Here is a 15,167-nt window from a genome sequence, read left to right on the forward strand (position 1 = left end):
CCGTCTTCTATATAAAAGGGGCGCAGAGGGCTGGGAGGCAGCAGTTGGAAGTTGGCAGGTGGAGAGGCAGGTTGGGAGGGGAAGTTGGGGGAGGAGGCGGAAGAGGAGCTGTCGGAGGGGGGAGGAGGGAGGGAGGAAAAAGAGGAGGAGGCGGAGGAGAACTGAGCTGAGCAGAGCATCGAGCCAAAGGGGAGATGAGTTTGTCTGTCCTCGGCTGAGGCTCCGGCCGGGCCTAGGGAAGTGGGAGCACGGGTTGGAGCGACACCCGTGGAAGTGGGAGGAGGAGGCTCTGGGACTTTAACCCCTTGTGGGCTCTGCGGCAGGGGATTTAACCCTTTGTGGATCCGGCCCCTCGGAGTCAGCGTCATCGGGTAGTTTTAACCCCTTCGGGGCTGGGTTTAGCCCGTTGGATTTAACCTAATCTCCTTGCCCACCAACTCCTTGATCGCGGGGGCGCTCTGCGGGGAGGCTTGAGGCCCACCCCCCCCGCACAACACCTACTGTTCCTGCTGCTGCACCCCCTTGGACCCGCTAGCCGGCCGCGCTGTGGGCCCTTAACCCTTTACTGACTTGAGCGCCCCCAAATTGCAACTGGAGTTTGCTGACAGAAGGACTGGCTGAAGGCATCACTGCAGGAATTACAGACCGAAGAGGACTGTGCTGCACATTTTTGAAAGAAAAGAAAACCCTTTTTTCCTTAAGGACTTACAGCCAAAATTCTTCAAACTCCGAGAAGAGGATTCTATTAGCAATGGCCGAGCCACTCTTGTCAGAGTATCAGCACCAGCCTCAAACTAGCAACTGTACAGGTGCTGCTGCTGTCCATGAAGAGCCGAACTCTGATCGCCCCCCAGGCGCGGAGGAGCGGGTGCCCGAGGAGGACAGTAGGTGGCAATCGAGAGCGTCCCCCCAGTCGGGTGGCTCTCCGGGGCTGGGCGGGGAAGGGAGCCTGGAGCTCCAGCCGCCTCCCGTGCAGACCCAGGTCTGCCCAGAATCCAGCTGTCCGGAAGCGGGTGAGAAGGGCCAGAATGGGGACGACTTGTCCGCTGGCGGTTCCCCCCAGCCGGCGGCGGGAGGGGAACAGAGGCCGAAGGCCAACAAGTTGGGAGCTTCTACCGCAGGGGGCGAGGAGGCGTGGGGACAGCAGCAGAGACAGCTGGGCAAGAAAAAACATAGGAGACGCCCCTCGAAGAAGAAGCGGCATTGGAAACCGTACTACACGCTGACCTGGGAGGAGAAGAAAAAGTTCGATGAGAAACAGAGCCTGCGAGCTTCGAGGATTCGAGCCGAGATGTTCGCCAAGGGCCAGCCAGTGGCTCCCTATAACACCACGCAGTTCCTCATGGATGATCACGACCAGGAGGAGCCGGATCTTAAAACCGGCCTCTATCCCAAACGGGCCGCTGCCAAATCTGACGACACCAGCGATGAGGACTTTATGGAAGAAGCGGGCGAGGAGGATGGGGGCAGCGACGGGATGGGAGGAGACGGCAGCGAGTTTCTGCAGCGGGACTTCTCGGAGACCTACGAGCGGTACCACGCGGAGAGCCTGCAGAACATGAGCAAGCAGGAGCTCATCAAAGAGTACCTGGAGCTGGAGAAGTGCCTCTCGCGTATGGAGGACGAGAATAACCGGCTGCGGCTGGAAAGCAAGCGGCTGGGCGGCGACGACGCGCGGGTCCGGGAGCTGGAGCTGGAGCTAGACCGGCTGCGCGCCGAGAACCTCCAGCTGCTGACGGAGAACGAACTGCACCGGCAGCAGGAGCGAGCACCGCTGTCCAAGTTTGGAGACTAGACTGAAACTTTTGGGGGGGGAGGGGGGCAAAGGGGACTTTTTACAGTGACGGAATGTAACATTATATACATGTGTATATAAGACAGTGGACCTTTTTATGACACATAATCAGAAAAGAAATCCCCCCTGGCTTTGGTTGGTTTGGTAAATTTAGCTATGATGTAGCTTGTGTGCTTTCTCCTGTTCTTTAATTATGTGAAACTGAAGGGTTGCTTTTCTTGTTTTCCTTTTTAGGAGTTTTTTTCTTTTTTAATGTGTAATTTGACCAAGTTATAAAGCATTTTTCTGTTAAAAATCCCCTCCTTAAATGGAGCTATAAGGTGGCCAAATCTGACAACCATTCAATTCATTCTAGTTATAATAAATTTAATATTTGTAAATGTAATGTAGTTTCAGTGTGATTTCTAGAGCTAATTCAGAATAGTACTGATTTATGTGATTGCGTTTTTGGGGGGGGTAAAGGAATCATCTAATTTGTCCATTTTCAAAAAACAATCTTTAATGGGAGAATTTTCAATTTGCCCAGTTTTCCCTTGAATGGGTTTTAGTGTGCTACAATATACAGTTCCGGCAAAATATAAAGATTTAATTATCTTCAGTACTTAAGTGTGCTTGTTTTCTAGTGCCTTGGTTTTCTTTCTTGATGCTGGAGAAATAAACCAGTGTTGGGTGTTTGGGGAGTAGAAAGTAACTACAATCAGCAGCTTAAAATTTTAATTCTGCTTCTCAATAGCCGTTCAAAAGTCTATTAACAAAAACGTGAGCCTAATTTGGCAGTTTGTCAGGTTCGACAACTGACAGCCTCATTTCATTCCTACAAGTGTGGTTTTAGTCATTCCCCTCTCCTCCCAATAAGGCTGGAAGTTGTTCTTGGATGCCTGGAAAAGGCTCTTCGTAAACCTCTTGCTTTCTTAGTGCAAGCAATGGTTGGATAGACTTGTGAGGCAGCTCTTTATGTTAAAATATTCAGAGGTAGAGAATATTATATTTATAGAGGAAATGGCCATTTGGGGCATTCCAAGGACTTAACCCTAATTGTCCAATACTTAGGTGCTCCCTATACCAAAAAAAAAAAAAAAAAAAAGGAATAGAAGCTGTCCACCTTTCCATGAGAGTCAAACTAAAATTAGAAATGCCCCCTCACTGCAAACCAAATGTAAAGCTTCTGGTTAAGGAGCTAAATTAAGTCCTTAGGGGCCAAGTGGGAACCATGCACCTTCCCTATACAGCCGCTATTCTCCTCAATCTCCTAAACTACTGATAGCTGCTTAGTCCTTGAGTAGTTCTGCTCTTGAAAATGCAGGGAGGCCCTGAGAATTAATTTCTGCCCCCAAATCAAAATAGTAAGAAATTGTAAGATTGTTCCCTCCTGTCACCATGATTAACCCAGCCCATCTTTACCTGCCCTGTGTCAGTGTTTCCCTAGAGCAACTGCATTGTTCAAATCACTAGCACAGGGGTTCCTTCACATGGGGCCTTAGAAACCATAGGGGGCCTTGGGCTCCATGAACCCCATGCAATTTTATGTAGACTTGTATTATGTGTACATTTTTCTGGGGCAAGGGTTCGAGAGAACATGAAGTTATCAAACTCCCTGAAGGTTAAGAACCCTTCGGAAAAAACCTCCCATTGGGAAGCTTGCTTTTGCAGCTAAATGAAGTAGTGGAGGTGGTGGGTATGTCAAGAGTGAAATGCACCTTATGATGCATGAGAAGCAACACAAATCCATGAATCAAGGGAAATTATGGCAGTTAAGCCTGACTCAGGGCCTTCAAAGCTGGACTGAGCTGGCCCTATTCTGGCAGATGGTCCACTGGAGACGATGTATGATCAGCTTTTCCTTTGGCCTAAAAATTACATTAAAAGTCTATTTTGAAATAGTTTTTGTGTTTTTAATTTTCCTTCTGCCATGACGTCATGCAGCAGTCCCAGAAGCAGCAACACTGCCCTCTGCCTTTACAGTGCACAGCAGAAGCCTCATTTTGACTGAACTATATAGGATGCAGCAGTGATGACCTCTGATTTCAGAAACTCTTCTTACTTAACAAGATGGATTTAAATATAACCATCTTGTTTCCCCGACTATTAGTCTTAGAAAGACTCTTAGTGCATTTATCATTAGGAAAAAAGTGTAAGTTTTAGGAGACATTCAATCCAGTCTTAAAAATATATATAAATATTTAGCTTTAAGTAACTGTCATAAATTACTTTGATTTACCTTGAGATATGCAACTTTGTCTGAAGTTTGCTTTCAAAGGCACCGACATTTTACTGCATTTATTGCATTTATGCTCTTAGAATGATGAGATTTGTGCAAAATTTCAGTTTTCTATCACCACTTTCTACATTGAAACACCTAACATATTGCTCTAAGGGCAGAGAGAAAAGACTCTGAACTACCTATACTAACAGGATCATGACAACTGATCCTCAAGTCCACTCTAGCCTTTCACTAAAGGCTTTTCTGCTAAACATTGTAAATGAGCTGCTCCAAAGATCATGCTTACACATTAGCAATTTCAGTTCTCTTTCTTATACTGGGGCCTGGATATCCAGCCAGGGCAAAGCACTTCCCAAATTTTGGAGACAGCTGGCTGGACTGCTTAATCCTCCTCTGAGTAAGGAAAACTTTTCTTGGGCCAGCCTATAACCTAAAGTGACCCTCAAGAGACAGAGCCCTTTAGATTTCAGTTTGCAGGGGAACAAGCCAAGGAGCTCCAGATTGGTTTAGTTCTGAAAAATGGACTAGGTATCTAAAGAGAGGAAACATTATAAAATTAGACCAGACTAGGAGTCAAAAACCAGGTTCCTAGTTATACCTTTGACAAATACTAGCGGTACAACCCTGGACGCATCTCTTATTAAACTCTCTAAGCCTAATTCTTCATCAGCAAAATGGGGCCGTGCCTACTTCACATAACTGCTGTTAAGGATTAAAGGAGACAGCATGAAAACAGGCTATCCAAAAGTAAGGTACCATTGGTATCATTATTGGTTCTTTTTAAGACCAGAGCAGTTGCCCATTTGATCAGTATTTTAATTTTCACTTTGTTCAGAGTAAAATAAAAATCCTTTGCTTGGGGAAATATAAATAAATATACTTTAACCCAGTGACTTCAAAAGTGAGAGAAATCAAAGAGGGAATCTACAGAAATAAACAAAATCCACAACTAAATAGTCTACCTTCAGAAAACCAATGTTTAGTCAAATATTAGGTAATGTACTACAGGTGTCCCCCTGTCCACTTACACCACCAGAAAGGAAACAAGTATTCACAACAGTGTGACAGAAAAGCTGGCTAGAGTTAAATAGCACTGTACTTGTACCTAAGTACACCTGAGTTTGTGAGTTCTTTTAAATGATTTTTCACATTTCTCAAGCAAGATTATTGGAATAAAATTCCACTATCCTTTCTCGTGTAAAGTGTAAATGGTTGTTGCTAGAAATAAAAACTAATTTTTAAAAGAAAATGTCAAATTCAGGCCCTGAAGAGTGGGATCTGCTTACCAAAGGGTAATAGTCATACTCTGTAAGTAAGACAAAATATATGGTCTAGGTGGCAAAGATTCACGATTTGGCCAATTTCTGCCAGTTGTCCTTGAATGCTGGAAAGCATACAACCTCATTTCATTTCTTGTTGAAAAAACAAAGGCTGGTTTCAGACAGATCAATAACACAGCTCTCACAAATCCTCCTGAATGAAGTTTTTCTTGGGCTTTACTTAGAGGCAGTCCAATTATGACAAATGATGTAACATGGGTAACAGCAGGAATAATCCTAGTAGTTTACTAACAAACTTCTGCACACCAACAAAATTCTTTCAAATGGTTGAGCTGGTACCAGGAACTGTTGGTAAGCCTCCTGAAACAGCTAGTGTGATTCTTTCCCTCAATACAGCACCAAGAGCAGTTACATCTGGCTTAAAATTTTCCAAAAAGAGCAAAAATTCAGAAGCGTATTGTAAACCCTCATCTGAAGGCATATTCTATTTGATACATCCACTGACTGTGTGTGAAGTGTTAAAAAGCCCTGGATCTACGGTGATCAAAAAGGATCAAATTTCCTGAAGGAAAATGTAGGAATTGTAGAGTGTTCCATGCACAAGAATTTGAGAAAATGACAGCATCACTGCTCTCGTAAACTACCGAGTAGAATTTGTCCTAAACTCCAGAGCGTCAGAGAAGATTTGAAGTTCTGAAGTTGGCTTTAAGCACGCAATTCTGCATACCTGGATAACTCCAGGACGACTTTCAGTCAAAGGCAGAAGACCAACCAGAGGATGGAGGGGAATGTCTAGGAGGTTAGTTCTACCCTCCTCTCTGGGTCTTACTAAAAGTGCATTTAAAAGAGCAAACGTTTGAATTTAAAAAGAGAAAAGACAAAGAGGATGGTGAGGGCTAAACAAAGTAAAAAACTAACTGGAAATCAAATAGTTCAGAAGCAAGTATCTTCATCCTGAAGAGGAGGACTGCTGCGAAGAACTACTCCTACCTCTGTCAATGAATGCTGCTCACGCATAGCCACTACTCCCAGGAGGTGGCCATCAGGCAGACGTAAAACATCCAGGACTTGCGGTAACAACTGCTTGGTACCCTGAGACTGACCCTCGTTCAACCTATTTGGATGGCCCATGGCAACCAAGGCCACACTTTGGTAAGGTAGGCCTCCCAAATGCCCTAAATAACCTTTGAAGCAGAAGTCCTAAAGTTTCCAAGTAACGAAGTTAGAGCAAGTAAATGTTTACATGGCCACTGAAGAGTAGTTACTGAAGGTATTTATGAGGGAGGCTGCATTGATACCATTTTCAAATTAGGAAACTGAGGCATATAGGGTTTGTCATAAACCACAGAGCAACTCATCTGAAAGAGGAGAGCTGAGGAGGAAGTTGAAGGTCTAGTCGAAAGTTAGACAACAATAGACTCAGCAACAAAACGGCCAGTTTGGCCTCATCTTCAGGATTTGGCCTCTAGCCAAGCCAACCAAATCTGTGGTAGCACACACAGAAATAGAACCTGGGAGTTCCTAACTTCCAGTGCTGTGTTTTGCTCAGTAGATAACCAAGGGACCATTAAATGAACTGATTTTACTCCCAACTTCTCTTATCAAGGAAAGGAAAAGCTTATGGGTCAACCTTAAATATGATAAACTTTCATCTTTAAAAACAAGTACCAAATTTCTGCACCTGGTACAGTATTCTCCACTTAGTAGCTTCCAAAGGTTTAACTATAGATTACTTCACAATGGAGGATAAATCACAGTCTGAGATCCTCCGCCATTAAATTCTTGACAGAGGAACCACAAAGATAATCTTTAAAGCCCCTTTCAGCTATAACTATTTAACTCCTACCAAGTTAGTGTCAGCTTTTCCTAACTGGCATATTCTCTTGATCTGAACAACAGTGTGAAGTGAACATGACATAAGCCAAGTCAACCCACAGCATGAATCAAGTGTCCTGAAGCTTTATTTAGGATAAGTGGTTCAAATTTTAGATTAACCTGAGTCAAAGGTGATCGTATGTTTGCAATCCAGTTCTAAGACTTTCTCTGAGAACATATGGGGGGCAAAGGGAGAAAACAGTTAAAGCTATGGAACTGTCACTCTTACAACTTAAAAAAAAAAAATCACTTTATTAATAGGAGGAACAGGGCTTCAGTTCTGAAGAAACTTTGCTATTAAGGCCAAATGCTTCGGAACGATTTGACCATCTGTAATCAGCAATGAGACGCATCACAAGGTACCCTCTAAGATAAAGCTCACCGCCCAGTCACTCTCCTAATTCCGAGTCTACCTAGGCATAATTTCAACTGACCTTTTAGCAACAACATTAAGCTACCCCTGACCTATGAATCTCTCTGAATTTAGATTTCAAGCAGTAAGAAACAAAATGGTTTCATCTGCAATTCAAGAAAAGAATTTCACATCAAACTTCAATCCTTAAGAAGCTGCTACAGCTATACGGTTGAGTGTTTATTTTCTCAAAGTAGGTTTCCCCTGCTCCCCCAAACGCCACATATATGAAGTAGCTCAAAATTGCAATTTCTATTTTGGTGGCCATCTGGGATCCACAGAAGTGACTTTCAATTACTTGTTATTTCAAAATAGAGATTCCCTAGTAACAATGCACCAGTGGCAAAATACTCCCCCATTTTGTTTCGTCTGTGGGAGAAAAGTTCTTTAAACTGGAAAGAATTTGTAGCCTTATAAAGACTACGTTGGACTTAGTTCGTTTTTTCCTTTAGGAGGGCGGCCATCTCCAAAAGTTTTGGTAAAAGTTATGGCTCAGATTTCAAAATGCAAACAGATGTTCCTGAAGCATCCGAAATGGGCCACTCCATGTTTATTCCCAGAACCGTGGCGACTCCAAGTTGTTTTGTGTCCCAACTCTGCAAAGGGCAAAAGCGCAAACCCCTTTGATGTAAACTTTCAAGAGACGTGGAACAGCACACTTTTGGAGTTTCCCAAAGCGGCTGGCGACGTGCGAGGTCAGGTCGTTCAGAGAATCGGGGCTGGACAGGAGAGATCTCGAGGGCAAGAGCGCTCAGAGATTTCCACGTGCCCCGATCTAGCTGGTCCCTGGGGAGAATTAGTGGTTGCTACAGTAGGAAGAAGGCTGTTCCTGATCACAGCCCTGGCCGCGGGATGGCCTTGGTGTACGGGGGGAGATGGTGGGTGCACCTGGCTCTCTGCCCTCGGAGTCTCCAGCTGACTGCCACGCCAGAGGAACGCGCAGTCGGAGCTGCGACCTCCACCCGCCCCCGCGGCGCCCATCGAAGTGGGGGTTCCCGCTACGCCGGGCCTCGCCGCTATACCCAGGCCGCATGGGGGTGGGGAAAGAACTTAGCGGAGCTCGGCATCGGGATCTGCGCCCCCGTGGAAAGAGCAAAGGAGAGTCATTTCACCCGGTCTCTACTCAGCTGGGGTCTCGGGAAATACGCGGTAATTACCCAAGAACCCCGCCCTCTGTGAGAGGCGAGGCTGCGGGGCTGCCGGGATGGTTTGAGGACCGGGCCCGGCCAGAGAGACTCCAACCTTCACCCCCCCGCGGTCCCCGGTCCCACCCCCCGCCGTCTCCCGGCGCCGCCACTTCAGGCAGCCCACTCGGCCCGGCCTCTCCCCGCGCCCGGACCACCCCCCATGGGGTGCTCTCACTGCGCAGCGAGTCCCTCCGCTGCCTCCTCCCAGCCCAAAATGGCGGCGGCGGCCACCGATCCTTCTCGTCGCCTTCCTCTAGGGCCGAGGATCCCTCCGCGTCCAAGCCCCTCCCCTCTCAGCCGGATCTGTTTTCTGCCCAGTAAAGATTAACGCCATCAATGAACTCTTTAATTGAGCTCGGAGAGGCGGTTGGATTGTGCTTCCGCACAGCTAATCGTTGACGAAAAAGGGAATATTGGCAGGCGAGTGGACCAATCAAAGGGGCATCGGTGAGCGCGGGACGCCATTCGCGCAAGGGTAGATGGGTTTTAGAGTTTTCTGTGTGTCTGTTGAAATTACAGGATCTTGATCCGCCTTCCCTAGCTAGAAGAACTACAATCCCCAGCAGGCACCGCGCTGCCAGGACGGGGTGGGGGGCCTCCCCCCAACCTCAGTGCCTGAGCGGCTTGACCAGAGCTGCAGCAACTGCAGCAAGAGGTAGGGCTGAGCCGTTGGGAATTGCAGACAGGCGGTCGCACAGAAAGACACACAGATGTAGTCCTGTGCATAGCCCCTGACAGCAAATAGGTCAGTTCCGCCTTTGCAAAATCTCCTTCCCGGATCATTTCCCCTCTTCCAAGGAATCCTTCCTTATCCCTGTTGGGTTTCCCTCCCAGCTGCCTGTAGTGCGAAGACTTCTTACCCTTTCCTCCGTTTCCCATCCTGAGAAGAAGGAGGGAGGCAGGCCAGGCCCTGTAGGTGAAAAGGCCTCAGCCCCAGGCTGGGCCCAGTCGTGTGTTTTGAGGTGATGACTTCTGGAGCCCAGCCTGGGGAGGAGGTGGGGGCCTGCAGTCAAGGTTGGGGCCGCTGGAGGCAGTGGGGAAAGGACTCCTCCTCGGGCTTGTCGGAGCCACCGACCCACTCCACTCCCAGCCTGTCCAGGTCATTGCTGTGTCTTCGCCTCCCCAGGCAGTCTTTTCCCCTCTTTGGTTGCTGGGGGAACAAAGCTTAGGCCTAGCTTCCTAACGGCCAGCCTGCCTCAGTGAGTTTCAGGAGAAGAGTATAGGATGTAAGCCCTGGCCTGGGGCCTGAGGAACAGGACTGGGGAGATGGCCCCTTAATCTCCATTTGACCCCTTGCTGGCGTTAGGTGTGAAAACCAGGCTGGAGGCGGCCCTTCATTTGAAAATGAGGGTGTGCAGGTCTGGTGCTACAAAATGGCTGCCGCTGACTTGGTAAAAATTTGCTGGGTAGCCAGAGTCTTCCTGAAAATTCTCCCTCGGGACTTAGATTTCTATTATTTAAAGCAGGTGTCACTAGTTAAAAGGCATCTGCTGAAAGATTTGGAACAGAAGAAGGTGGCTACTCCAAACCAGACCAACTGTTAACACAGAGTCACCAGCAGCCCTGGAGGAGGCCAAGGTAAGCCCCATTCTCCCAACCACCTGAGTGCCCTGCGCATGGGCCCTGCCAACTGGGATCCCGGCTTCTTGTCTCAGATGTGTTAGTGGATTTGGAAAACCAGTATTTTTAAATGAGTCCCCACTACGCGCTGAGCAATATGGCAGATTTAATTCTGCGCTATCTCATGAAATCCTAGTAGCCATTCAGGGTAGAAATTACTATTTCCATTTCAAAGAAGCTGATGTTCTGAGAGCTGACATGCCTTTTCTAGAATCATGCAGCCAGCAAGCAGAAGACCCAGGGTTTAAACTTAGCGTCTTAAACACTGCCTTGCATTTTGTCTAGGCTGTGAACCAAGTCTGAAGCAGGGAGAAGAGTTTGAGCCATCGGTTCATAATTTAGGATGGAGGTTAGGGGGTAGGAAATCACCCAGGAGAGAGGGGAGAGACAGATTGTATCAGAGAACATCTAATGCATGCCCTCAGAGAACGTCACCTTCTGATCTGGCAACAGGAGCCCAAACCCTCCCACCCTATGCTCTCTCTCACCGGCCCCCACCTTGCCCATTCTTCTCCCCTAGTCTACAGCTCCCTGTAGGTAAGAAGGGAACTCTAGTCCTCTGATCCACCCTACCTAGCTACTTCCAGTAAATTTTCCAGATTTATTTAATTTGGAGTTCATGGCATGTCAGGGCCTGAAGGTTCAGAGAGGGCAGATGACTCACCCGGGATCACACAGCTTATCTGCAATAGTGGTGATGGTGGAAAGGGGACAAGCCTTCAGGAGGGAGACAGCATGTGGGGCTGAGGGGCAGGGCTGGCTTGGGTGGGGGGCTGGGAACGGGTGAATGACTGTGCGCACCGAAGCAAGCCCCCTTGCCTCGGACTTCCAGTGGCCTTGCCTCTTCCTGGGTGGGGCAGAAGGTCTTCTCAGTTGGCCCAAGACACTAGTGGTGACAAGGCCTGTCACTCTTGATTGTATTGTTACTTTATGACATTCTCCTTGCAGGTAAAGTAACAATACAACACAACAAACAACACACACGTACACACACTCCAACGTACCCCATCCCAAATTATGAAGAGAACTTTGGGGTCTCCAAAATGCACGTTAACACACCTCCAGCTCTTAAACAGGGCTGCGTGCACCCCCCAGTACACTCCCTACACTCGTGTAGACTCTTAAACAGGGCTGCATGCACCCCCCAGTACACCCCCTACACTCGTGTAGACTCTTAAACAGGGCTGCGTGCACCCCCCAGTACACTCCCTACACTCGTGTAGACCCATGCTCAGATGTCTCTGAACCGTGTTGAACATTATAAAACACTGTGCCAGTGGTGGTGGTTATTATTAGAATTCCCCAAACCACAAACTTCCAGCAATTCATTCTCCTCCCCCAGACTCAGTACTTCCACCCTCACCACGGCAGAGATAAACAGATGCCCTGAACACACGCACGCTTGACAGAATCCTTTCCGCCTCTTAGATAAGGAGTAGAATTCTCTGGGCTACAGACTGGAGATTGGCCCTTCCTCTCCCTAGTGCTTTCCTGCCGCTCATGTAGAAGAGTGATACCAACTTGCCTGGAATAAATACACTCCATTCACCCTAGAATGACAGAAGCGAGAGTGTCATGTTCCAATATCTTTTGGATCCCCCCCCCCCACTTCTGGGCTTATGTCATTTAACATATATTTATTGAACACTCACCTTGGGCCATGCTTAGCGACACAGTGGTGAGCTGAACAGACACGACACATTCTTCTAGGAGAAAGACAAGTGGTAAATGGTAATGTGCTAAATGCTAAGTGGGACATTAACTGTCACATGACAGGGAGTCACCGGGAAGGGGAATGGGGGCTACTTAGATAGGGTGGTCAGGGAGGGCCTCTCTGAAGAGCTGACATTGGAACTTAACCCTAAAGGATGAAAAAGAATCAGTTATGCAAGTAGCTGGAAGCAGGATTGGCAACATGATTTGTGGGGTCAGTGCAAAGGGCTCTTGATTCAAAAATTACTAAGAAGTTCAAGACAATGACAGCAGAGCATTAAGCAAGGCGTGGGGCTTTTCTGAATGGGGGGCTCTGGGGGACTGTACAGGCCACTTGCAAGGAAACCAGCTCTGTCTGAAAGATAAGCTTTCTAGGAAGAGGGAAGAGCAAGCGCCGTTTGGGCTTCTGATCAACCAATAATATATCAGGAGCCGCTTCCCATCCCATTTCAAAGAGTATTTATTGAATGTCTGCTCTGTGCCAGGTGCTGTTTCAGGCATTGAAATTACAGAGTGAAATACACAGGCAAGATTCTGGCTCTCACCATGAGTTTGCTTGGGGAGGGTTGGGGGACAGACAGCAGACAGGTAAGCCCAGAAACAGACAAATGGTTGTAGAAGGTGCGAGGCTAGAGAGGGACCAAGTGAGCTGGGTGTAGGCAGGTCGGCTTCAGGCTGGATGAACAGAGGATTGTACCATGGGACGGGCCATCTGTGATCTGTCCTCCATTTTCCTCTCTCTTTAGACCTCTCGTGTTCCTGGGAGCCCCAAAACATCCCCTGAGCCTCATGACCCTGGAGGTTCCCTGCCCCTGACACCCCGGGTGGAGAGCCACTCAGAGGAGGAAGATCCTCCCGGCAGTGGCCTAGGCTGGAACGGTAGGGGTCCCCGGGCCCAGAGCCCAGGGCGCTGCTCAGTGGAGGCCGTCCTGGCACGGAAGAAGCACCGCCGGCGGCCTTCAAAGCGCAAGCGGCACTGGCGGCCCTACCTGGAGCTGAGCTGGGCCGAGAAGCAACAGCGGGATGAGAGGCAGAGCCAGCGGGCCTCCCGGGTCCGAGAGGAGATGTTCGCCAAAGGCCAGCCCGTGGCGCCCTACAATACCACCCAGTTCCTGATGAACGACAGAGACCCCGAGGAGCCCAACCTGGATGTGCCCCAAGGGGCCTCCCACCCAGGCTCCAGTGGGGAGAGTGAGGCCGGGGACAGCGACTCGAGGGGCCGAGCCCATGGGGAGTTCCAGCAGAGGGATTTCTCCGAGGCCTATGAGCGCTACCACACTGAGAGCCTGCAGGGCCGTAGCAAGCAGGAGCTGGTGCGCGACTACCTGGATCTGGAGCGGCGGCTGTCGCAGGCCGAGGAGGAGACGAGGAGGCTGCAGCAGCTGCGGGGCTGCACCAGCCAGCAGCCCTGTCGCCAGGTGGAGGAGCTGGCCGCCGAGGTAGAGAGGCTCCGGACGGAGAACCAGCGGCTTCGGCAGGAGAATGAGATGTGGAACCGAGAAGGTGGCCGCCGTGGTGGGGAGCGGGGCACCTAGGGGTGCCCCCCCATCCAGGCTGACCCAAGGAGAAGGTCCCGTTTTGTACACACTCAGGCCAGCCGAGTCTCAAGGAGGCAGGTCTCAGCACCTCTGCGCCCCCTGAGAACAGCTAATTTAGGTTCCGGCTTCCATCTTGTCGTTTCCACAGTTTGTTCTTTGATGTCATCTTATTTTTCACAAAGGAATTAAATGATTTTGGTGAGATCACTTGGGAGTGGCTAGCATTGATTTCACTAGGGCTGCTCTGAGAATCAAAGCACTTCCATCGCAGAGAGGCCTGGGGCTGCCCCCAGCCTGGGAGGACAGCGGACCCTGCATCGGGGGCTTCTCAGCGTCTCCAGAGTGCCTGAAATCTGCTCCACGTATCTGGGGGCCATCAGACTGCTCTGAAGGTTTTAGAGAGGGGAAGGCAGAGGCGGGAGGGGTCTCAGTCAGGAGTCACCAGGTTCAGCCAGAGCCTGACTTAAGATGCAAGATCGCTGTGAGGACCTGGGAACTCCCCCGGGAGGGGAGAGGGCTAGGCCCAAGTACAGGAGTTTCTTCAGGGTTTGTTCCCAGGCTCCCTGTATTTTCCCTGTCCTCCCCACAGTGTAGACGGCTGGGCTGGACAAGGTCTGGGTGCCTTGTGTCTCTCTGTGCTTGACAGCCTCCCATCACCCAGCTGGGGGTTGGGCAGGAGGTTAGGTTTGCCCCCTGACCTCCTAGAAGAGCGCTTACAAGTAAGCGCTCAAGGGGACTTTTCTCCTGATGGAAAATAAGCCCAAGGCTGGATGGACAGGGGATCGATCCTTAGCAGAGCTGGAGGCTTGGCCTTCGGGGTGCCATCCTGCTGCTTTTAGCCTAATCACCTGTGTGGTTAATTCCCTCTGAGGTGAGCCCCTCACCTGTCTGTCTGATAGAGAGCTGAGTCAGCCCGGATATGCCACCAACCCACCAGCAGTCTTGGGCTCTGAAGCGAGCTCACACGCCCCTCACACGCAGACCCACCTCTCCCCAGACACCTTGTCTCTTGTTCTTGTGCTGCGGAGTGTCAGGCTGCGGTGGTGGAGGGGAAGTTAGTCAACTCACCAGTGAGCCTGTATTGGCTCTGCCACCGTGCACAGGGAGGGGCAGAGGCCTGGCGGGCCCGGCCTAACCTCGGTTCCAGGAGAGCTCATCTTGACAGGCCACACTGGGCGAGAGAAGGGCTCAGGCCTGGGAGCCGCTGGGATGGAAATGTTGAAAAATCCTGTGTGTTGCCAGGACAACTTTCATTTCTGCCCTGTCACACCCAGACCTCTCCAGCGTCTTCTACAGCGAAGTAAGGCCAGAACGGATCCTAGGAAGGGATGGGTTTTAAGAGAGCAAAATCTCCCATCTTTGGGGTCTCCCCCCACCCAACCCTGGCTGGGAGTCCTAGCCCCCTCCCCTTTGATCCCACACACCTCTGTCAGGAAGGGCTAGAGGAAAGATTGTCCCCACTTTGCAGATGGAAAACCCAAGGCTCAGAGAGGAAGCGGCTTTTGGATTCCAGGAAAGCTGGCCCT

General features: G+C 49.5%; 2 protein-coding genes across 3 annotated transcripts; both read left to right on the forward strand.

The window, feature by feature from the left end:
* Positions 1-140: 140 nt before the first annotated feature.
* On the forward strand, positions 141-12,986 carry HEXIM1 (HEXIM P-TEFb complex subunit 1). 2 transcript variants are annotated; one of them, XM_079903827.1, is made up of 3 exons: positions 141-8,732; positions 10,234-10,348; positions 12,850-12,986. In XM_079903827.1, the coding sequence occupies exon 1, from the start codon at positions 752-754 to the stop codon at positions 1,793-1,795; it is 1,044 nt and encodes a 347-aa protein (XP_079759953.1). In that variant the 5' UTR covers positions 141-751; the 3' UTR covers positions 1,796-8,732; positions 10,234-10,348; positions 12,850-12,986. The 2 variants fall into 2 exon arrangements, with proteins under 2 accessions (XP_079759953.1, XP_079759952.1); XM_079903826.1 differs by having other exon boundaries at positions 10,237-10,348.
* On the forward strand, positions 9,889-13,840 carry HEXIM2 (HEXIM P-TEFb complex subunit 2). Its single transcript, XM_079903828.1, is given in 3 exon segments — positions 9,889-10,311; positions 10,313-10,348; positions 12,850-13,840. Coding segments are annotated over 3 exon segments (993 nt in total). The 5' UTR covers positions 9,889-10,143; the 3' UTR covers positions 13,639-13,840.
* The last annotated feature ends 1,327 nt before the right edge of the window (positions 13,841-15,167 follow it).

Source organism: Stenella coeruleoalba (genome assembly GCF_951394435.1).
Source record: "Stenella coeruleoalba genome assembly, chromosome: 19".
NCBI classification, from domain to species: Eukaryota; Metazoa; Chordata; class Mammalia; order Artiodactyla; family Delphinidae; genus Stenella; species Stenella coeruleoalba.